The sequence below is a fragment of the Equus caballus genome, chromosome 16 (assembly GCF_041296265.1).
Source record: "Equus caballus isolate H_3958 breed thoroughbred chromosome 16, TB-T2T, whole genome shotgun sequence".
Lineage (NCBI taxonomy): Eukaryota > Metazoa > Chordata > Mammalia > Perissodactyla > Equidae > Equus > Equus caballus.
Genome location: NC_091699.1, coordinates 35,956,901 through 35,980,904, shown reverse-complemented (window position 1 = coordinate 35,980,904; position 24,004 = coordinate 35,956,901). Strand labels below are relative to the sequence as shown.

Here is a 24,004-nt window from a genome sequence, read left to right as displayed (position 1 = left end):
GAATATGTATTTGAGGGGCTGGCCTGGTGGCACAGCGGTTAAGTGCGCACATTTCGCTTCAGCAGCCCAGGATTCACCAGTTCGGGCCCCAGGTGCCGACATGGCACCACTTGGCAAAAGCCATGCTGTGGTAGGCATCCCACATATAAAGTAGAGGAAGATGGGCATGGATGTTAGCTCAGGGCTAGCCTTCCTCAGCAAAAAGAGGAGGACTGGAAGCAGTTAGCTCAAGGCTAATATTCCTCAAAAAAAAAAAAAAAAAGAATATCTATTTGAAATAGTATAAAGTGATGAACATACTCAGGCCCGTATTTTACTAAAAGACTGGTTGGTTTTGCTATTAACTTCTCAAAAAACACTCTTCGGAAAATGCTAGTTTTGACTCATGCCATCTCTTAGCAGCAAGGGGAGACTGGTCTTTCTGGGGGCATTGGTGCCAGCAGCCACAGTCATCCTGCACCATCTGTGGTCTGCTCTCAGTGGCCCCCTCTCAGGCCGTTTGTGACATGGTTTGGGATTTCTAGCACTCTCCACCAGAAATAAAATGGAAGTTTAGAATTCCTAGTAGCCACATTACAAAAGTAAAAAGAAACAGTTGAAATTAACTTTAACAATGTATTCTATTTAATCCAATATATCCAAAATATTATCACGTCAACAGGTAGCACTTGCCACATTTCAAGGGCTCAGGAGCCACATGAGGCTACTGGCTTCTGTAGAGGGTGGTACAATTTAGGCCTTAAGTGTTTGCAAAGTGAATACAGGAGGCTGTGTGATGTGGTCGACAAGAGTTTGGGCTTGGGAGTCAGAGAGATCCGAGTTCAAATCTCAGCTTCTCGGAATTCAATCTGTGTGACCTGGGCAAGTCACTGACGCCCTTTGGGTCTCAGTTTTCTCATCTGTGAAATGGAGCGAATAACTGTTCCTCCCTCACAGGGTAGTGAGGAGGGATAAATGACCTAACATACAGAAAGTGCTGAACAAGGCCTGGGGCATAGTGAGTACTCCAGGGAGATGGGCTATGGGGACTCCTTACTGAGGATGAGCACCCTTTTAAGGTTGCTGGAATGAGTGGCTCCAGGGCTTGCTGCTATCTGACTGTTTCATTGCAGCTAGTGGGTGGGCTGAGGCTGCCTGTGATGCCTGTGGTGGGTCTCGGTATCATTCCCAGATCAGAGATTAAAGAGCAGTTGGGCTGGAGCTCTTTAAAAAGGCTTCTAAGCAACTCCTAGGGAGCATATCTCCCACATTCCTTTGAGACACAAGTCTCCCAGTTGACACACAGCTGAGGACTAGTTTATATACCACGGCCAGCAGTACAAACCCTTTCTCCTCCTGACGTCCATGTTCCAGTGGCCATGGAAATGAGCGGTCGCAGGAGCATGCTGTACTCTGATTGCAGGTGGAACTCACCAGCAACCCTCCCAACTACAGGCCACCTTTCCCCAGCACCCTGGCCCAGCTCAGATAGCTGCTGTATATTCAGCTCTTGCTGTGACAATTTTATTCCTTAAAAAAATTAAAAGCCTAATATCTTTCTCTATAGCCTTGCTAAAACTTAAACGATCCCACTAGTTTATTCTTAATTATCCTTATACTTAAAATAAATCCAGCGACACGCCCAAAACCTTATTCGAGTTGCACTTTTGAGCATCCTCTTTCTAGGCACCACCCACACACAGCTTTTCCTTGATTTGCAGTCTAGAAAGAACACAGAACTGGGAAGTAAGAGGCCTGTGTTTGGGGCCCACTTTTCCATTTGCCCCAGCTCCAAGATTACAAATCCCTTCGCCATTCTGAGCCTTGATCTTCCTATCCATAGAGAGAGAGACTGGAATAAAAGCTCTCTCTAAAGTTTCTTCTAGTATTAAAAATTTATGGACTCATATTTTACAAGATAAACATAAATAATGCTGAACAATGAAGTCCTGAGATTCCAAAAGGGCAACACCCAACAGAGTATCCTCTCTCAGCCACTGTCACTCTTAGAGCAGGTATCAGAGAAATAACCAAACAGTAGGTAGGGTGGGTGGGGAGAAGGAGACAGAATAACCAACAGACAGACCAACAGAAAATAAGCGGGCTATAGATGATGTTAAAGAATACCAAGGGAGGTACAGTATATGAATCTCTATCACTTATTGTGAAGTTTTTATTTTGGACCTGCTAAAACAGATTATAGTTTCTGAAAACCACTTCCATTCGCTCTGACTTGCTACAATGGAATAGCATCAAATGTGAAGATTAGGAAATTGACCCAAAAGAAAAAAAAAAACAGCACATAATCAAATATACCTTTGGAAAACGCTTAAGTTGCCCACAAAGCACAGAATAGGAATTGTGGGGAATAATGGAGTCATGTCACCCATTCCTCGTCCCCCAGGAGCATGTGGTCACACAGGGCTGACTCTCACACTACTAACTTCTTCTGTGTCTGCCTGTGTCTCCCTTCAGGTTTTCCCTGTCTTTCTCTCCTGTGTGCACACATATGCAAAAGAACATAGCTGCATTCTTAGGTATCCAGGGCTTCCTTTGTAACTGTTTTCATCCGGGAGCCAAGTGAACATACTCCCATCATGAAGCACACTGGCTTGAAATTGAAAGTTGTGTTTCTGGAAACCAATTAGATATAAAAACAACAGGATGTCTTTTCTGTTGGCACAGACAATGTCTTTGAATAACAACTCTTAAATAAGCTTTTCCTAGTCCATCTCTCTGCACCTGCGTCTTGGACAAAAACTATCCTGCGTTCTCCACTACGCTTTCCCACAGTGTAGTCTTGTGACAGCATGAAATCTACGGTGCGTGCATGAAGTGTGTGCAACAAAATAAGGAAGCCATGTATGAAATAAGTGTCTGTAAATGAAGACAATGAAAAAGATAAGCCACAGTCTCAGGGAAAATATTTGCAAACTACATATCTGATAAAAGGTTTACATCCAGAATACATAAAGAACTCTCAAACTTCAATAATAAGAAAACAAACATTTCAGGTTTTTTTAAAAAAAAAAGGCAAAATATTTGAACAGATTCTTCACCAAAGAAGATATATGAACGGCAAAAAAGCAAATGAAGAGATGCTCACCATCGTTAGTCATTAGGGGAAGGCAAATTCAAACTATGACGAGAAACCACTATTAGAATGGCTAAAATTAAGAAACAAAAACAAAAAAGAATATTGGCAATACCAAGTGCTAGTGAGGATACAGTGGAAGTGGAACTCTTATACCCTGCTGGTGGGACTGCAAAATGGTACAGTCATTTTGAAAAATAGATGAGTAGTTTCTTATAAAGATATACATACACTTACCATATAACCCAGCAATTTCACTCGTAGGTATTTACCCAACTGAAATGAAAACATACATTCACCCAAAAACCTGTATACAAATGTTTATAGTGGTTTTGTTTATAATTGCCAAAAACTTTGTCCCTAACTGGGTAAGGGATAAACAAACTATGGTATACCCATGCAATGGAACACTACTAGGCAATAAAAAAGGGTGAATAACTGGTACACACAACAACGTGGGTGAACCTCAAATGCACTAGGCTTAATGATTCTATTTATATGACACCCCAGAAAAGGCCAAACTATGAAGACAGAAAACAGAGGGTTGACTACAAAGGACGCCAGGAATTATTCTGTATCTTGATTGTGATGATATTTACACAACTGTATACATTTCCCAAAACTTGCAGAATTGTACACGAGAAAGGATGACTGTTACTGCATGTAAGTTATACCTTAATAGGAAATGGGAAGAAAATGCTAGAAAATATTAGCGGAAAATAAAAAGCTTTGTAAACAAATAAGATAATTCTTAGCAGTAAAATTCTGAGGCCAATCACTTCAACTTGAACTGTTTCCACACACCGCAGGCCAACAGCCCACGCTAATTCCAACGTTTTACGAGAGAGGGGATCAATAAAAAAGGAAGCATTTTGCCAACATTTGCCTCTCATTTGATTTTGCTCCTTCTCAGAGCCCACCACCCACATGAACACAAACCGGCACATCTTGCATCTTCTCACACTTCTTTTTGTGATGTTCAGAATGCTTCCTCTTTATTAATGATTTTCAGTTGTACAGAACAACCATGCAGAAGTCTAGTTTAGACATAAGCTGACTTTGGTTACCCTGAAACGGCTACAGTAATGATTCTGTAATGATCTGATTATCATAAAAAAACCTAAACCTCAATTGCATGATAAAATAGCCCTTATTAAACGAATGGGTTTATTCCCTCAAATGAAGAGAATGGAGAAATTCTACAGTGTCTTACTCAAAAAGACAGTACCCTCAGGTGAAGGGGCCCAGGGCCCTCAGATTAACTGCAAATGCCTCCTGCCTCTGTCAGCCTGACCGCAGTCCCCTTCTCCAGAAGAGACGTGCATCTTAACCCGTGACAGGGGCTTCCTGCGGAGATGAACAAATGAGCAAGTATCTGTGTGAAAATGGTTTTGTGAAGGAAAGTGACTTGAACAACCAAGATCTGATGACAGGAGACAGGGAAATGCCCCGATCTGGGGCTGAAGGTGAAGCAGGCAGCCCTCAGGCTGCCTCTGGATCCAGAAGTTTACCGAAAGGGCTCACGAGAGGAGCAGGAAAGCATGTCAGACATCAATGAACCCTAATTTCAGGTCCACAACGAATTTGCCCTTTTACATTCCCAGCCGCAAACTGGCTCTTCTGGGCTTCAAAACAGAGGCAAGTAAAATTCTTGACTGGTAGAAAAGGGAGTCTCAGTAAATACTGTAAACTGAGGATCTTTCTATTGGTAGGTTAAAAAAGAGAGGGCTATCAAGGTACTCCTGACAAAGTGTCAAAAACCCACTTAACCACACTGCCTTTTGTGCTCAACGAAATTACTCCAAGCGGCTCCATTCCCTGTGGCTTTGTTCTTGGTACCTGCTCTGGGTTTGGGGGCTGGGCCTGCTCTTTCAAATTATTGCAAATGCAGCCTGACCTTATGATGATAAAGATGAATCAAAGAGTAAAAGAAGTGGAAAGGAAGACACTAAATGGAGGGAAAACTAAAACTAGAAAGAAAACAGTAATTTAAACAACATTGACAACAACAAAGTGGAAATTTACTTAACATTCATCACAACCAATTGCAATAGATGGACCTTGTTTAGATCACAAGCTGAACAAATAGGCTGTAAAAAAGGCATCTGGGGGACAATTAGGAAAATATTAATATAGGGGCTGTTTAGGTGATATGGAGAAATTATTGTTGATTTTGCTCATCATGATAAATAATGTTACAGTTGTGTTAGAAAACATCCTATTTTCCAGAGATGTATATTGGAATATTTAGAAAGGAAATGTCATGATACCTGGGTTTACTTTAAATTACTCCAGCAAAATGAAAAAGAAGAAGCCATGCGGAAAAACCCTTGTCGTTGTAAAATGTAGATGGTATGTATACAGTGGTTCATTTTACCATTGCCTATACTTTTATGTGGGTTTGAAGATGCTCATAATAAAATGTCTTTTTTTTTTTGAGGAAGATTAGCCCTGAGCTAACGCTGCCAATCCTCCTCTTTTTGCTGAGGAAGACTGGCCCTGAGCTAACATCCGTGCCCATCTTCCTCTACTTTATATGTGGGATGCCTACCACAGCATGGCTGCCAAGCGGTGCCATGTCTGCACCCCGGATCCGAACCGGTGAACTCCTGGCCACCGAAGCAGAACGTGTGCACTTAACCGCTGCGCCACTGGGCTGGCCCTAAAATGTCTTTTAATCAACAAGATGAAATTTTTTTAAAAAAGTAAATGGATAAATGAGAACAAATGAAAGAAGAAACAGTTCCTTATCAGAAGTATCTTTTTTACTATCCTTTAATGATTTCATTGGAGTATTGCACTATTAATACCAACGTTAAAAAAAAGAAAAGGAATATTTTTATATAAATGCCACAAAGAAGATAAAGCTGAGGAAAGCAGCTCAAGAGCTCAGTTATTTAAAACAATAATTTTCTAATAATTTACAAAGGATTTTAGAGGTCATTGCTTATACTGACTGTTTATTAGCCATAAAGTCATTGAAGAACATGAAAAAGAGAAAAAGTGTATAAAGACTGATGAGGAACAAAAAAAAGGTAAATGAAAAGAAATTAAACCAAAACAATAAACCTCAAATGGCAGACACTATCCTTAAAGATTCAGCTCAGTCCTGGCTTGGAGAGCCAGCTGTTCCCCTTACACACTGTGGACAACAGCGTTCACATCTCTGAGTACAGTTTTCTCATCTGTAAAATGGGAATAATTGGGGCATCTTCCTCCCAGGGAGCTGGTCTAGGAGTAAATGAAATAACTCAGAATGTGCTTTCACATCGTTGCCTGTTATGTTCACAAGCTGAAAGCCTAAGGGGAAAGGATCTGAGGGTATAAAGTGTGTGGGAAAATGGAGGTGGGCTGGCTTCTCGCAGAAATCACTAATTAGCCAACAATTGCTGATCTGCTTGGGCCCAGGCAGGACAGTGAGGTCAGCCAAAGCTGCTGTCACTGCCTGGAACCCTCGAGCTGTCCCAGAATTGTTTACTTAAAGCGCCCCTCAGAAGTCTGCTCCTCAGCTCTGTCTCTCACTCCATTTGGGCCCAACTCTCAGGGCGGCTAATCTAATCAGCTAATCTATGCTAAATTATTAATGGGATCCCAGAGGTTAATGTGTAACAAGTATACACTCCAACAGAGGCACGCTGGAGACACGGAGGCCTCGGTGAGTCATTAGAGTCTTGGTGGGAATTCCGGGCACCAGGCAGCCCTCCTCAAATTAAATCAAATTCTAGGAAGGCATTTGAAAAATCCTGCCAGCAAAAGTAATTCGTATATGAATGCGATCAAATCAACAAAGGGACAGGTCAAAAAAAGGATTGTGGAAAACAGGATGTTGATGAGCTTTGTGACCTTGGGCAAGTCAACCTTATGGACTTCTCTGTGTCTGTTTTCCCATCTGCAAAATTAAGGTTGAGACAAGGATTAAAATATATAATCCATGTAAAGCACTTGGAACAGCGCCTGCCACTCAATACACACTCAGCAAACGTCAGCCATTGTCAGGATCATTTAGGGATTGGATTAGATGGAGGTCAAAGAAGATACTCTGAAAGCTTGTAAGTAAAAAAGGATTTTCTAGATGGCAGCTTCCATTTGTGTTTTCAGTGTAGTTTGGCCCACAGGGTAACATACTTGAATCAGATCTAGGTTCAAGTGTCAGGCCCACTTCCTATTAGCTGTGTAGCTTTGGACAAGTGGCTCAGCCTCTCTGAGCTGTAATTTTCTCAAGTCTAAAATAAGGATAATAATATCCTATCCTATAATACCTATCCTATAATAATACCTTGATGAACGGATTACATTTGATAATGTATGGAAAGTGTGTAGCTCAGGATCCCTCTATGCATCTAAGAAGAGGCCAACAAATGACAGCTTTAATTGTCATCTTGTATGTTCCAGCTTTTACGATGGCACCCTTGGGAGCCCAACCAAGAAGTGACAGTACGTTCTAATAAGGGTGATGGATAGAGTCTCCAGTGCCTAATAGAGAATCAGCCATAGTAATCCTGCAGTCAGTCCACCAGGAAGAAAACAACTTAGCTGGGTTGAGATGGAGCCTCAGCTTTGACCAGCCGCAGTGTCCCAAAGAAGGAGTCACAAGGCAGGAGTTTTACCTGTCTGGTTTTTGAAACTGTCCCATTCCAAAAAAAAAAAAAAATAAGCATGGGATCTTGGCTTGGCTGTTGGTCCCTGGTGACAAGCCCCATGGGGCTATAAAATAACCACAGGCCACTTCTTTTAACTGTATTTTCTGATTATAAAACTATTATAGAATCATGGCAAAAAATATAAGAATATAAAGTAAAAAGGTAAGGATTGCCTATGTTCTTGACAACCAGAAATAATCCCTGCTAATGTTTTCAAGCACGTTGCTTCAGATTTTTTCTTTACACACACATATGCACCCCACACACTTTGTCATTTATTAAAAATGAGTTCCTACCATACATACCAGTTCATTGCCTGCTTGTTTAGTTTATATATATTGCCATGTTTGCTAACATAAATCTCTGCCATCATTTTTAATGGCTGCATAATACTCCACCAAATGCATACCCCATAAGTTATTGATCTATCCTCCAACTGTTGAGCACTTAGGTTGTTTCCAGCCTTTTGCTATAATAAACAACACTGAATATTAGTAATAATAAACAAACTGAGTATATTAGTAATATATTAATATAATTATTAATATACTAATATACTAATAGTATACTAATTAATAATATACTAACATAAATATTAATATTATTAGTAACACTGAGTTTATTAGTAATAAACAAAATGAGCATTCTCACATAAACACCTTTACACAACTGTTCAATTACTTCCTTATAAGCAGTACTGATGCGTCAATGAGTATATAATTCTTAAATCCCTTAAGAAACAAAAATCAGCTGGCCTTGCTAAGATGGGAGGGTCAGAAAAACATTTTGGTAACAGAAAAACATTGTCTTTTAGGCCCAGGCAAACAAAACAGCCTTCTGTTGGCCTTCTCCCCTGGCTTTCTCTCACTCACCTACCAGGAAGCACATCTATCTCACTGATAAGAACCACTAATCCTCTTGTGCAAAATTCAGGGTCAAATAGTGTGTGTGAGACAGAACTTGGGGTTTCATCTGGAAATGCAATGTGAAGGGTCAGCAGGAAGTGGCTTGTAGAAAACAAACTGTCCTGAATGGCTCCCATGAGCCTGCCACTCGGCCCCCTGGGGTGTGGCAGGCAGGCAGCTCAACCACCTTTACTGCGGACCCACTGTGCAGGGGACACGGTAGTCACAAGGGCCTACCATAGGAAAGAGAAGATTTCCCACACCCCATCCTGAATCCTGAGGAACTTACAAACAGGATGAAAATCACAAATAAAGGCAGACACACTCAAGTGGCCCAAATGTATACACATAGATGTAACCAATGATGGTGAAACAGAGATGTTCCTGGAAGGGCAGCCACTGGGCCAAGAGGAACTTGTGAGAAATAAAATTTTTAAATGCTGCATGGGATACAGAGGAAACAAGCAGACAGAAAGGGCTCCCAGCCCTGCCACTTGCTGGCAGGGTGACCTTGGGCAAGTACCATAAGCCCTTCACGACCAGCTTCCCAGAAGCTCTAAGCTGAATCACAGGAACCCGATTAGCTTTGGGTTTTGGTATTTTGAGTTTTCCTTCCCATGCTATGGTGTTTTAAATTTTATTTTCATGATTTTTTTTTTAATCTACCATTCAGGGATTGTTTACTATCTGCTAAACACTGTCCTGGGAGCTTTCATTATTTCATACTCATTTGGTCCTGACGATACCCTTGGAAGGGTTGTATTATTCTCGCTTTATGCTCTCAAATGTGCCTAAGGTCACACAACTCACTGGAATAAGGATGGTTCCTGGTTTTAGCCTCACAGCATGGAAGAGCTACTCAACAAATACTTTATGGCTGAATAAATAAAGACGCACATGAATGAATGAAGTTGTAGACTCCTTGCTTAACTCACAAAGTTCTCACTATATCAGAATCCTTTTATCAGATTCCTTCTATATGTATTTTTTGTCTTTTTTTTTAATTCTTCTCCCCAAAGCCCCCCAGTACATACCTGTATATTCTAGTTGTGAGTGCCTCTGGTTGTGCTATGTGGGACGCCACCTCAGCATGGCTTGATGAGCAGTGTCATGTCCGCGCCCAGGATTTGAACCAGCGAAACCCTGGGCCGGTGAAGCGGAGTGCACTAACTTAACCACTGGGCCACGGGGCCAGCTCCTACACATGTCTTTTTAATATGTTATCTCAGAATCTTTTTTTGAAAATTAGACATACATCAAGATGCAGAAATGAGCAAGACTTAGATTCCATCTGAGGGCAGCACTCACTGTAACAGCCACACTGCCCTGTCCTGGGCAGACTCCCATCATCCAGCAACTAAAGGGTTAGACCCAGCTCAGCCACAGGCTTCCAGGGGTCTGCTCCAAGGCTTGGGCTATCTTCAATTCTGATGGGTTCGTGTTGAATATATAGGGTATCACTCCTGGAAATAAGTAACTTAACATCCCACACTTCAGTTTGCTCATCTGTACAGAATTAATCTGTTAGCTTAGTGCTGACCACCAAGGTTTCTTCTAGCTCAAATATTCTATCATCCTATGAGAAGACATAGAAGGCATTGATGGAAAAAGCCAGGTCCAGGGCAATGCAAGCAGCAAGCGACGGACAGTGGCTACTGCCTTAAATCCAACTTTCGCAGGGACGCTCACATTTAGCTGAACTTCTGAATCACTTGGAGCACTTAGTAAACCCACTGATTCTTGCTCCATCTCACTTGCCTGGGAAAGGGGTTTGTTTGTTTGTTTTTTTAAAGAATCTGCATTTGTATGAGGCTCCCAGGGTACTTCTAAAGTTTACTCTGGTTACCAACCACTGCTCTGGGGCGGGGCCAGGGGTGGGAATCCCTGAAGTTGAAGGGATTGATATTCTGCAGAGAAAATATTTTCCTCTCTGGCCAGAGGGACTTCTCCCACCCCCAACCTACTTTCACTCCCTGTGCAAAGGCTACCTGGTCTTGGAGGTTTCCGTGACCTGCTGCTTCGTCCCTCTAATGGCTGCTGGTGAATTGTGCCATATTCCAAAGTTCTTTCCAACTGTTTTGAGCCTCCTGCATCTGAATTCAAAGAAGGGGTGCAGAAGCAGCTGGAAGAGAGAAACCAGAAGGGCATAGTCCAGCAGCAACCTTCGGAAGAGCCAATCAAAACTGCTGGGCTCCTAATTCATCACACGGGATGAAAGAACGGCCCGCCATATTGGTCATTGGAAAGCAAAAACCAGAAGGAAAACTAAAAGTTGATATTGGTGATTTGAAAGGAGGTACATAAAGGCCCAATACCAACAATGACTAAAAGCCAAATAAACTTTTTTGAAAAATTAAGGCATCTTCCATTGTCCTCAACCTTCACCTTATCAGATTTCCTCTTCTTTGTGTTTTTAACAGGACTTGACAATGACTAGTTCTCCAGCCCAGAAAATCAAATGTCCATCGACTTGGGTAATTAATTTAAAAAGTGAATACTGAGGATTTTTAAATGATAGTCTTAAGTAAGACTTCTTGCTCTCTCTCTCTCTCACACCCAAATGCACACGCATATATGCATCATACCTGCACAGCGAAGATGGGTCATGGAATAAGACAGGCAGACATGGGTTGTCATTATGGACTAGGTGTGAGATCTTGGGTAAATTGCTTCATCTTTGAAAGCCTCACCTCCTTTACCAGGTACAATGGAGGGAAGAACGGTACTCATCTCACAGGGTTGTGGTAAGGATTACATGAAGTAGCATAGGTAAAGTGCTTTGCACAAGGTCAGTAGAGAATAGCACCATAATAATTAGTAGGTTTTTTTTTAAATGCTGGTTGGCAACCACTTTAGGGCAGAAGAACATCACAAAGTACCACAGTTCAATAAGTTAATCAATGAAAATATTATCTGAGTATCTTTTGAACATATATTAATAAGATGGAAGAGGAAAAATCACCTATTTCCTTTCTATCACATGCTATCTATATGTTTATATGGAGGTATAAAATACGCACTTGCTAATTCAAATCTGAGAAGTCAAGAAGTAAAGGTCAACATTCTTACTATCATTGTCAAAAAAAGGTGATAAATGTCTTGGCCTTACGGCAGCTGGCAGTTGGCACCGTGAATGCTGCTGGGACTATTGTTTCTGAGTACACTCCTCCCTCAGCTTCCCACCCCCTCCCCTTGGCTCATTAGAGAGTCTTACTCTCCAAAGAATATTTCGTATATATTCCATCCAGCCCTGGTGGTAAGAACATAGCACTGGACAGGATGAAGTCAAAAGATCAACAATGCGACACTCTTCAGCTTGGCCACTCCCAGGTTATCAGCAGCCGTCATTACCTTTGCTTAAAGGATTCACTGCAGAAATAATAATTCCAGGAGGGAAAGGACACCACACTGTCACCAGGAAAGAAGTGATATAGGTATGAGATGAAATGAACGATCCCTTTGGAAGCATTTTAGGAAACCCCCTGTTGCTCTTGAATTTTGGTCTTATTTGGAGATGCCAGAAAGACCCTGACAATTTATTTAAGGTGGAGAAGTAATTTTTAAAAGTAAAGAATGGGGAGAAGGACAAAGTTTTAGAAACAGGAAGTCCAAGAATAAAAAACAGTATTTTAACAAACATCCTAAAACACAGGGTCAAATGGAGGGATTTCTAATGATAAGCTATCATCAGGGAGAAAATAACCAGTCTTTAAAGACAGGGAAGGGCTGTTTCAAGACTGCAGATTGAGAAACAGAGACAACAGAAGCTTTCCAAGGTGCCCAGAATGACATATCTCCGTCCATGGCCAAACACGTCAGCATAAAGCCTCAAAGAATCTGGCCAGGATGGAAGGAAATCTAGTGATGGGCATATACAGATTTGACTGAAACCTGACAGTGCAACCTATAGTTCCATTCATATATTTTCCTGAAGGCATAGAATATTAGCTAAACTTAACCGGATAGGAAAATTCCAATAAACACACAGAAGTTTTTGTGAATTCCATTTGTAAGAATTTTTCATAACCCTATATGATAAAAAAAAAAAAAACCCAAATGAATAGAAAACACGAAGACACCAGGAGAACACAAGCAACTGCTGATGGAGGATGTGGGTATAACGGCCTCAAGACAGTACTAAAGCTTAATCCTAAAAATTAGCAACTTCAACAAAAGGTTTTGCCACATTAGCTGTGCAACCTTGGACCAGTTACTAAACCTCTCTTCAGCTTCCACGTTTGTACAATGGGGATATACCTACCTCACTCGAATACTGAATAAAAGACCACATATATAGCAGCATTTTGTAGACTGAAGGAACTACATGTCTGTAGAATGTCAATTAACCCATCTCACAGAGCTGGGATCTCGGCGTGAGCAAGAAGCAAATACCTGAGGTGTCACACACATGCCTTCCTGTTGAGGGCTCTCTGTGGGGGGTGCTGCGCCTATAGATAATGTGGGGTTTGTTTTGTTCCTCTTCATCTTCTTGTTCATCAATGGGCAGTAGTGGTTCAATAAAATAATCCCCATCATGGGACCGGAATGTGCCCAGCTGCAAATGAAGAGATGAGAGGCCGATTTAATATAACTCAGTCACTGGGAGAAAAAACAAGGAAACATTGCCAAGTAGAGACGGTACCATTTGATTCAATCTCTTTCCCACAAGGGCTGCTCAAACTGAAAATGCTGCTGACGTATTTGGAGAAGCAGTTTATTTTCACTCTCTGCCATACCCTTGCTTTGACGCTATTTTATTGCACCTGCTATCCAAATCTGCCTCTAAGAAATACTTCCACGCTGCTCAAGTTCTAATCATACCAACTCCGACAGGCTGTTGAAAGAGGTGTTTCTGTGGGTTAAGACAGCCTGGAAACTTAAGGACAAGTTTGAGCTCCACAGGGAAAAGCTGGCCCACGGAAGCCTGGTCATTGATTCTAATTCAGGAAGCGTGAGTTGACCACAAGGCACTCAAAGTGGTGCTGCCTGTGACATTGGCATATGAGTCTCTCCCCACTCCTTCCTTTTGCAATAGGGCGCCATATGATACAAGACTTTGGAGTCAGGCTGCCCCAGGTTCCACTTCCAGCGCCACGACTTACCCACCCACCTTGGGTACGATCTTTAACTGCTCTGAGCTTCAGCTTCCTCATTGTCAATTGGGGATAAAAGTACTTACTGTAAAGAGTTTTTGTGAAGATTAAATGAGATAATGCATATAAAGTGCTTAGCAAAGCGACATCTTGGAAAGGCTTACAACATATTAGTGGCGCTGGTGTTGCTACTGTTAGCCTCTAACCACCAGCATCCAGTTTGCTTTCGCCATTCATTCTATGCACCTTGAAAGGGGTAACTCCTCCTCCCCTTCCCACATAGCCACAGAATTTGTAAATGATAAATGATGGCTCCAGGTTGAACCACTCAAACCACACATTACAAGAACACTGAAAAGTTCTCCACACCACGCCGGTGGGCAGTGTTTAAAGGAAGAAATCAAGTTGATCCTCCATTCTTCCTTTTCCCCACACTGGAAAAGAAAAGGCAGAGGCCTTTTACTTTCCCCTGGACACACGGGAAATGACTGTCCTTGAAAGTCAGCAGCAGCATCCAGGAATTGGTTAGAAATTCAAATAATCACCTTCCACTCCAAATCACATCTACTGAATCCAAATCTTTAGGGGTAGGGCCCAGGAACTGGAATTTTAATGAGTACTCCAGGGAATTCTTATGTAGGATAAGGTCTGCGAAGCACTAGGTTGCGACACTGAGGTTCCCAAACCCAGCTGAGCATCAAAATTGCCTGGGAAGTTCAGTTAAAATTTTAGATTTATGGCATTACCCCATCTCTGCAGATTCAGAATTTCCAGGGGTGAGGTCTAGAATCTATTTTTAAAAAGCTCCCCACGTGATTCATGAGCCACTGGCTAAAAGAGAGGATAGCGCTGGTGTGGTCAGACTAAGACACGGAGTAGTTGGTTCCAGAGAAGTGATTTAACAAATTTATTCTCACCCAAGCACTTTGCCCTGTTTTCAATATACAACTCGGGTGCTCTCTAATCACAGAGCAGAAGCTGACCACATCATGTGAGACCTACTGGAGACAGGCCATAGATACTGGGAAAGAACCTGGAGCTCATCTGGTGAAGATCTGGCACCTCTGACTGGTAAAAGGGGAAACCAAGGCCCAGATGGAGGCAGTGACTTGTCCAAAGTCCCCCTCCAGAGACCCGGAAGCAGCTGAATAGGGGCAGTGCTGAGTCTCGAACTCAGGTGTCCTGGCTTTAGTCCAATGCCTTTTTAAAAAAGAACTCTGATCTTCTCTTGAGGAACACAGACTCAGTCTCTGGCCTGTGGTTAAAAGCATGGCTCAGAGAGAACGAGTGGGAACCCCAACTCTGTCACTCACTAGGTGTGAGACCTTCAGCAAGTCTCGAACTCTCTACGCCTCTGTGCCCTTATTTGCAAAATGAGTTGTTTTGAGCATTAGGTTGTGGGGAGGATTTGGGTGAGATAATGCATACATAAAGTACTTATTATAGTCACAGGCATATAATAAGAGTTCAGTAAATGGTATCTATATGAAGTCAAATTAATTTTGTTTTCAGTTCACAAAACAGCTGCTTGATTGAAAAGCAGTCGTTTCCTGGTTAAGGTGACCATTTATTCAAACATACGTACTAAGGTATCTACCATATCCAAGGCTCAAATATGGGAGAGAAATGAATTGATGCTGAGCCTCCTGCCAAGGAGAAAAGGATAGAACATGGGTACCAAGAACTATAATAACAAGGGAGAGCATGCCAAGCATCATACGAGATACAGATAAGTGTCTACGAAGGTGGAGAGAGACAGAAAGGACAGCAGCCTGAAGGACTAGGAAGAGGTTTCCTGGGGAAGAAGATATGTAAGTTACTCTTTAAAAGAGGGTATGATCTGAGCATGTGAAGCTGGGTGAGATGACCAAGTAAATTCAAAGGCCCAAAGGCAAAGAGATAGGACTAGAATGGAAGGAAAATTCAGAGACAGAAGCAAAAGCAGATTGCAAGAAATACAGGATTTGTGGAGAATAGCTTGAGAGATGGGAATGGATTTGCGGATGTGAGAGAGGTGAGAAGGTAGATTCTAAATGATCTGAAGTGTGTGATGAAGGAATTTCTAGTTGTCCACTAGGCAATGGGGAGCTATGCAAAGTAAGCAAATAGGGTACCAAGGAGATCTTGCTCCTAGTCATCACTGATCTGTTAGTGGTGTGTGGCAGCGATTAGAGAGAAAAGACTGAAGAAGCACCTAGATGGAAATATTTCTTAGACATCAGTCCTAAGGAGAGAGGGGGAGAGAAGCAGAGAAGGCTAGAATTAGGGTAGGGATGTACAGAAGAGGCGAGAGACATATCTGAGATGGAATTAAGGGAAACTGATAACTGGCTGGTGTGGGGTCAGGGGAAGGGGACGGCTGGCATGGCCTTGTCTAAAGAGTGAAAGATTCCCTGGGTGGGCCACTGGAACATCATGATACTACTGCTACAGAAATGGTAAAGGTAAGTCTTGGGAGGAAAGACAAATTCCGGAAGGCAGGTAAAGGGACGAGGGTTTTAGAGCTAGACTAACCGCTTAAGATAGTAACAGCCAGCGCGCATATCCTTAAGATGTATGCCGACTCTTTTCTCTCCCAAAGACGCAGAGTGCAAATTAAACGCAATATAAATGGGGTTATCGTGGTGTAGGCGGTCCTTTCTGAAGTCCCGTCCCTCAGTTCCCAGAGTTACCACTGGCAGTCCCACGTGTGAGCTGCCACCTAAAATTGCCAATGGAAATTAAGGTCCTGCGCAGCAAAATATTTATACAACTGCTGGGGCCACTCAGCAGGGTGCGGAGGCGGGGATGGAGGAGGAGTAAAGGCTGTTTACAAACTTGACGTACACACGCAGCCCTACCCTTAAGGTTCTGGAATTGGGGGTTACCATGTCGGGATCTGGGGACGCTCTGATGCCCCGGGTTCTGAAGCCTGACTTATGAGCACCGGGGCCATAACCTTTCGAAGCACAGGATTCCTGCGCTCTGGCCCTAGATCTTGGGGCAGCGATGACTCACTGCAACAGCCCCTGCTCCTTCGCCAAACTGCCGTCTCCGCCCACCCCCAAACCACGTCCACAGAGCGCTGCGGCTCCGGGCGCTTTGCTGGGGGCTAAAGGGTCTCATCCCCCATCCCTGTATCCTAGCAGGCTAAACCTTCCCCCGCGCCCAGTCTTCAAGTTTGCCTCGCTCCCCACCGGACCTCTCCATTGAGCAGCCGAGATAGACGCGACATCTAGACGGGGTACTCTGGATCCACGAGCAGCGCGCGGACAAGGCAGCAGAGCGTCCGGGGTAAGTATCCTTGCTCCCACTTAGAAAAGGTGACAGCGGGGAGTGTGAGTGCTCAGGGGAAGAGAAAACGCATCACCGGGACGCAAGGCACACAGCGCCGTGCGTTGTAGGAGCCTGACCGGGGAAAGTTTCTGCGTCACACGCGCGTGGCAGAAACGCACGTCGCTTGGGAAAGTCAAGGACCACTCTCGCTTGGGCCAGAACTTTATAGTGGGTCCTCAAGTGTCATAGGAGAGGGCGGACGTCGTATAGGACCTACTGAAGGGCAGGTGGGGGTGGGGATGGGGGGAGGTAAGCAGCCGGTCGGGGTACCAGCTTGGATCCCCTGCTAAGTGCGTATTTTGCAGCGCAGGGAGGTGGCCGCCCCGCCCTCTCGCTTCCCTCTCTAGGGAAACGTGCACCGCAGGCTCCCTTTTCCAATTCTCTGGAACCCCTATGGGTGGAAACCCCAGAGGAACCGAAACCTCATCTGGGCAGCCTCCTCAAGCTCTCTCCCACCATTTCTGCTTCTCGGGGCCACCCCGCCAGCAGGGTGCAGAGTCGGACTGTGCCGCACCCCCCATTCCTAGTTTCCACCCTAATTCAAAGCGTCTAGCACAGGCTCCACCCTCTTCCCCGCCCCCAGAGCCCTCGGCCCACCCTTCCGTTCCTGGGACGGGACCTGTTCCCTGTCAATCCTGTTTAGCCTCAGGGTTCCTGGCGCGTGAAAAAAGGCCCTGAGAGAACATGGGGACTCTACGTTACGCACCGCCCTCCACGACACACAGAAGGAACTCCCCGTACCCGAGGCTGGGGATCCTCAGCCCACACCCCCATCTCAAGACGCGCCAATGAGGATTCGGGTCCTCCCTGCGCTCAGCTGCTCCGCTCCTGGGCGGCCGAGTTTGCTGCAAGGAAGGGCAACTCTCTCCGAGTTTGGAAACCGACTTCCAAGCCGCCTCTGGCGTTGGGCAACGCGCAGCTGAGCCGAGTTCTGACCCTAGAAAGCTCCGACACATCCAGAATCCCCTGGGGGCGGATGCGTGGGCTCCTCTGGAGTGTAAGCGCACGCAAGCGGCTAGCCACCCAAACCGCACGACGCAAACGAGTTTCTAGCTGACATTTAACGCCAGAGCGGAGGTTCGGCGCAGTGAGGGTCTTAGGCTAGAGAGCAATTAAGTCTTCCAGAAGCGAGTGAGAAGGCGGGAGGGGAGGAGAGGAGGGGGGCGCGCGCCCACTTACCATTCCTGAGCAGAGGCTGATGACTGCCGTGTGCTCGGACTTGGTATTGACATGGCCTTTGTAGAAACAGTGCTTGAGTTCCGCTTCCTCCTCGGAATAAAACTTTGTCTGGTTCACCCCAGGCGCCCCGAGGAGGGTGACAGTGAACAGTGGAGCGATAAATCCGGCATGGGCGGTGAGATTAAATAGAAACTGCTGGCCGAAGGCGGAGAGGCGGTAATGCGCCTGGGAGGAGGTAGAGGAGGAAGAGGAGGAGGCGAAGGCAGGCCAGGGGTCAGAGGCAGAGTTAATGCTCCGTCGCCTTCTTTTGAAGTGCACGTTCGTGGGAAAGGGTTCTCCGAGAGCGTTCACTCGGATGGGAGACGCGATTTCGTATTCGCTCAAGGTCTCTAATAATTTCACTGCAGAGAGAAGAGAGGCACATGAACCAATAATTCAATTTTCCGCAAGTTTTAATTTAAAATGAAGGTGGGGGCTTTGTCCTGAGTTATTTTCCAGAGCTTTTTGCCCATTCCAGTCAGTCCCTTCACCTTCAGTTATTGGACAAATATTTGTTGAACACCTACTGTGTGCCAGGAACTGCGCTAGGTGCCGAGGATACACGATTCCGAGCCAGACAATGAACAAGTCAAAATACATAAGATAAATTCAGATCCTGATAAATACCCTGAGTAAAATAGAACATGCCCCTATCTGGTGCCCCCAGTTACTAAGTAACTATAGTTTGGGGCATGGGAGTGGGGAAGGGGAAAGATCAGGCTAAAAGCAAAGTGTGTGTGTCGGGGGGTTGGGGGGACTAAATTCGTTCCACAGCGCCTCTCTCTAGAAATTGGCTGGGAATGACCTAAAGAAGGGAGAGACCGCAAAGCGGGAGATAATTCTTTCTAGGAAAAGGAAAAGAGGCCTCCGCTGCGGGGTGCCCGCTCCCGGGCGCGGAGGCTGGGGAGGTGGTGACAGGGGCAGAGGGGTGCCGGGGGCCGGAGCCTCGTTACCTTGCCTCGGGTGTATCCTGTCCTTGCGCACGGCCGCCGCGGCGTCTGGGCTCCCCATCTCGGCTAGGTCCCGCACCAGGAGCGTTAGCAGTGTGGCCCAGGATACAAACTGCATGGTGCTCCCCACCCCTCCCCCCGCTGCCCCCACCCCCCTCCCTCCTGCCCTCCTTGGCTGCGGCGGCGACGCGAGGCAGCGGCCGCGGAGAGCGCGCGGAGCCCAGCGCCCGCCGCCAACTTTTGACTTTAGGAGTCGCTGAGGGCTCGCCGCGAGGGTCCCGTCTGCGCTCGGCTGAGCAACGCCGCCGCCTGCCGAGAGCTGAGCCGCTCGGGCCGCAGGAGGAGAAGGAGGAGGAGGAGGAGGACTGGGGCTCGGCTGCTCGGCCGCATAATGTCCAGGGAGCGGGCCGGAGAAAGCGCGGAACGTGCGCTCCGAGGCGCGCCGGGCGCCCTGTGCTGGCGGGGATAGCGGAGCGGCTTCTTGAATGGGGGGCTGGGGGGCGGAGGCGGGGGGGCCGCGGGTCCTCCGCCGCTCAAATACCCCCGGTGCCCGCCTCTAGGAGGAGAGGGGAGGAGAAAGCGAAGCGAGCGGGACCGCCTCCTTCCAGACCGTGTCCCCTCCTCGGCCGGTGCAGGACTCCCAGCCGGCCTCCGGCTGCAGGAGGCGGAGGCCAGAGGCGCCGGGAGCGCCGGGGCAGCCGATCGCGGTCCCGCCACCTCGTGGAGACGGGCTTTGCTGAGTCTCCCTGCCCCGGAGAGAGAGCAGAGAAAGTTCTCTCCTTTTCCTGGCGCTCGCAGTCAGTCTCTGTCTCTCGTCTCTTCTCTTCTCTCTGCTGTCTCCCTTCCGAATCTCTTTTTTTCTCTTCTTCACCATGTCTTTCTATGCCGCTCGGTCACTGCGACCTTTTCTCTCCCTGTGGTCTCTTCCCCCTCTCCCACTGTGCCTCTCAGTATTTCCCTTATTTCTCTCTTTCCTTTTCTCTTTCTCTCTCCTTAGTACCCATCTCTTTGCATAAATCCTCACCTTCTGCTCTTTCCCCCACTTTATGAATTTCTGTCCCTGATTATCCCCTTCTTTTGGTTTCTTACAAGTGAAAGCGTCCCAGTGCAGGAGCGCCTTCCCTTTCTACAGTTTCTCACTGGGGACGAGATTTGGCATCTGAGCTCCACTCTCGATTTAACCGCACCAAGTCAAGAGTTTTAGAGATGGGGCTCTTAATCTTGTTGTTTGAGGTGTGTTTCAAACGCATGGTCTCCTGAAAATTTCGAAAAGCTTTTAAGCTGCTTTCCCCAACCACTGTCGCCATCCCGAAAGGGTCCGTAACATTCTGTAGGTGCCCGGTCCAAAAAAGGTTAAGAACTGTTCTGGGCAGCAAAAGGGGGCGGGGACTTCGGCACCCCAGACTGCCCCGGTTTAGGGGATAAGGGGCGGGGGAGCGGAGTGCGAAGGGAGAGTCGTGGACCCCAGAGGGGAGGCACCAGTCCCAGAAGGGACTTCTCAGTCACTTCCGCTTGCTTTTTGTCAGACAGATGCTTGGAGCGGCTCAAAGCTGGCGCTTCAAGCGACACCTACCTCCGCCTTGGGATGCAAATTTGGAAGTCAGAAATTATGCCAGAGAGGGAGGATATGAGTGTGAGTGTGCATGTACGTGTGTGCGTGCGTGTGTGAATTGTTTAATCTTGGCTGGTTCTAAAGCACTTTTTCCTTCCCCAGCCCTCAGAAAGATAAGATGTGCTCATTTCAAGAGAAAGGAAATGGCAATTTCGGTAAAAGATATGACAAATGTATGTTTGTCCAAGTGCTCCACAACTGGAGTTTTCTGTTGCTTGATAGAATGGCACTCAATGTTGAAAATTCCAAAGACTGCCAACACCAGGGACCAAATAGCAATATGTTAGATGTGTCCACTATTCTGGAAATATTAATGCATATATTTCACCTGGTAGAGGGAAAAATGACTTGGCAAGACTGGAATTTCCTAAAGCAGTTGTTAACCCAAATGGACCTGTGTTGCCATTGTCTAACTTTATTACTGGGATTTGTAATGGGTATATACAGAGTAAAGATGAGAAAGTAGAAACACCTGCAAAGAGCACAATCAGAGATTTTTAAAGGATGACATTTAAATCTTTTTCTTAAACCTTCAAAATAATTCGCTAAAATGTTTCTTCTAATACACAATTTTCCCTTTCATTATGTAATGAAATTCCTCACCATCACAGTGTCTGAGAGTTGCTGAGAGTTTAACAAGGAATGGAAAAATATCAAGAAATTAAAGTATTAGCTGATTCCTATGGAAAATATTCTAGAACTTGCACTGTAAAATTACCCCAAAATATAGCACTTTTACAGACACATAGATGAACAGAAGAGACAGTCCAGAATTAAACCTATGCGCATACGGTCAATTAATTTAGGACAAAGAGTCAAGAATATACAATGAGAAAAGGACCGTCTCTTCAGTAAATGGTGTTGGGAAAACTGGGTTCCCACATGCAAAAGAATGAAACTGGGCCACTGTCTCACACCATACACAAAAATCAACTCAAAATGGATTAAAGACTTGAATGTAAGACCGAAACCATAAAACTCCTAGAAGAAACATAGGGGGTAAGCTCCTGGACATTGATCTTGGCAAGGAGTTTTTGGATTTGACACCAAAACAAAGGCAACAAAAGCAAAAATAAGTGGGGCTACATCAAACTAAAAAGCCTCTGCACAGTAAGGGAAACCATCAACAAAATGAAAAGGCAACCTACCGAATGGGAGGAAACATTTGCAAATAATATATTATATCTGATAAAGGGTTAATATCCAAAATGTATAAAGAACTCATACAACCCAATAGCAAAAAACCCAATCCTATTAAAAAATGGGCAGAAGACCTGAATAGATAATTTTCCAAAGAAGACATACAGATGGCCCACAGGTACTTGAAGAGGTGCTCAACATTACTAGTCATCAGGGAAATGTAAATAAAAACCACAATGAGATATCACTTCACACCTGTTAGAATGGCTGTTATCAAAAAGACAGGAAATGACAAGTGTTGGCAAGGATGTGGAGAAAAGGGAACTCTTATGCTCTGTTGGGGGGAATGTAAATTTGTGCAGCCACTACGGAAAACAATGTGGAGGTTCCTCAGAGAATTAAAAATAGAATTACCAGATTATCCAGCAATTCCACTTCTTGGTATTTATTCAAAGGAAGACACAACACTAACTTGAGAAGTTGTCTGTATCCCCATGTTCATTGCAGCATTATTTTAATAGCCAAGATATGGAAGCAACCTAAGTGTCCATCAATGGATGAATGGATAAAGAAAATGTGGTGTGTATGTGTATATACATATATACATACACGTATACATATATACACGCACATATATACATACACACACTGCAGTGTGGAGGTTGGTTCTATAAATAAGAATATAAAATTACCTGAGTTCAGGGGGAAAAGTGGATTCTATAATAAATTGGCAGATCGCAAAAGTTTGCTCTGAATGAAGCAGAGCTTTTTGGGGTTACCTGGAGTTAACAAAGTGACAGTGTTTAGCCTATTTTCTTCTCCCAGGCTTTACTGGAATTGAATTTATTATAGGTTAAGTGAAAGACTTCCTTGGCTGATTCTTCATGAAAACTGGATCCCAGAGGAGTGAGGATCAACATGAGTCACTAGGGAGAGAGAATCTGGTCAATGGAAATGCGAGAGATGACATCACAAGTGACTTTGTTTACAGAACACCACTGAAAACAGCAGGAAGGAGGTTTAAGCAAAACTGTCTATTGCCACAGAAAGGGGAAATCCCACACCCGAATGATAGGGAGAGACCAGGAGCCAGAATTAAACTGAATAGTTTCCTGAGTGGTCAGCAGTGGGTGGTTTTGGAATAGATAAGCCCATGGTACTGATAGCACAGGATTCTGGTGAATGAAGCACCAAACAGGGAATCGGGGAATTGGTGGTGGCTCAACTCTGTGACCTTGGGCAGAGCCCTCCCTGATCCAGTTTCATGTTTGTATAGCGGAGGTGGGGAGAAACTTGTCATCTTCTCTTGCCACGTGGGTGAATGACCTTAGTGTATTTTTTGAAGTCTTCCAAATACTGACTTCAAGCAAAGTATAATGTAGAGAAAGTAGTTTATACCATTAGTGATAATAACATGAGATTCTCTTCAATGAGTTCCTGCTTTGTGCTAATTATTTAATCCTCATAGCAGTCCTGCCATCTGGGTTTTACTCTCCCCATTTTACGTATGATGCAAATACAAGCAGAGTTAAGGGATTTGCCCAGGATTAGACATCTGAGATTGTACTGAGTTGGGATTTGAATAGGGGTGGGGACTGCAGCTGAGAAATCAAGAGAAGACTGAGACTTGTAAGGGCAGCAGCGAAACAATTAGGAAAGCTCATCAAGTGTAAGGAAGTGTGCCTAGAGACGAAGGCCAAGATTATCCACACCCCCGTATTCCCAGTTACTATGTACGGGCGCAAAAGCTGGACGGTGAAGGAGGCTGACAGGAAAAATGTTGAGTGACTTGAAAGACGGTGTTAGAAGAAAGCTGTATGAATCCCCTGGACTTTCAGAAATATGAACAAGTGGGTCCTAGAGCAAATTAAGCCTGAACTGTCGCTGGAGGCAAAAATGACAAGAATGAGGCTCTGTCCTACTTTGGGCATATCATGAGAAGGCAGGGTTCTTTGGCAAAGACAATAATGCTGGGAAAAGTAGAAGGCAGCAGGAAAAGAGGAGCACCAAATATGAGATGGATTGACTCCATAAAGGGAGCCATGGGCATGAGTCTGT

General features: G+C 44.8%; 1 protein-coding gene across 6 annotated transcripts in view; it reads right to left on the bottom strand.

Annotated features, from left to right (window-relative positions):
- ADAMTS9 (ADAM metallopeptidase with thrombospondin type 1 motif 9) overlaps positions 1 to 19,766 on the bottom strand; it is a 165,605-nt gene extending 145,839 nt beyond the window's left edge. For 3 of the 6 annotated variants that reach the window (XM_070237266.1, XM_070237264.1, XM_023620116.2), the window contains exons 1-3: positions 19,198 to 19,696; positions 18,206 to 18,606; positions 13,011 to 13,173 (exon numbers count right to left, since the gene is read on the bottom strand). In XM_070237266.1, the coding sequence (XP_070093367.1) occupies positions 13,011 to 13,173; positions 18,206 to 18,606; positions 19,198 to 19,312 (679 nt within the window). In that variant the 5' untranslated portion in view covers positions 19,313 to 19,696. Of the gene's footprint in view, positions 1 to 13,010; positions 13,174 to 18,205; positions 18,607 to 19,197 lie in introns of all 6 variants that reach the window. The other 3 variants (XM_023620115.2, XM_023620118.2, XM_070237265.1) reach the window with 2 other exon arrangements.
- Positions 19,767 to 24,004: the final 4,238 nt, after the last annotated feature.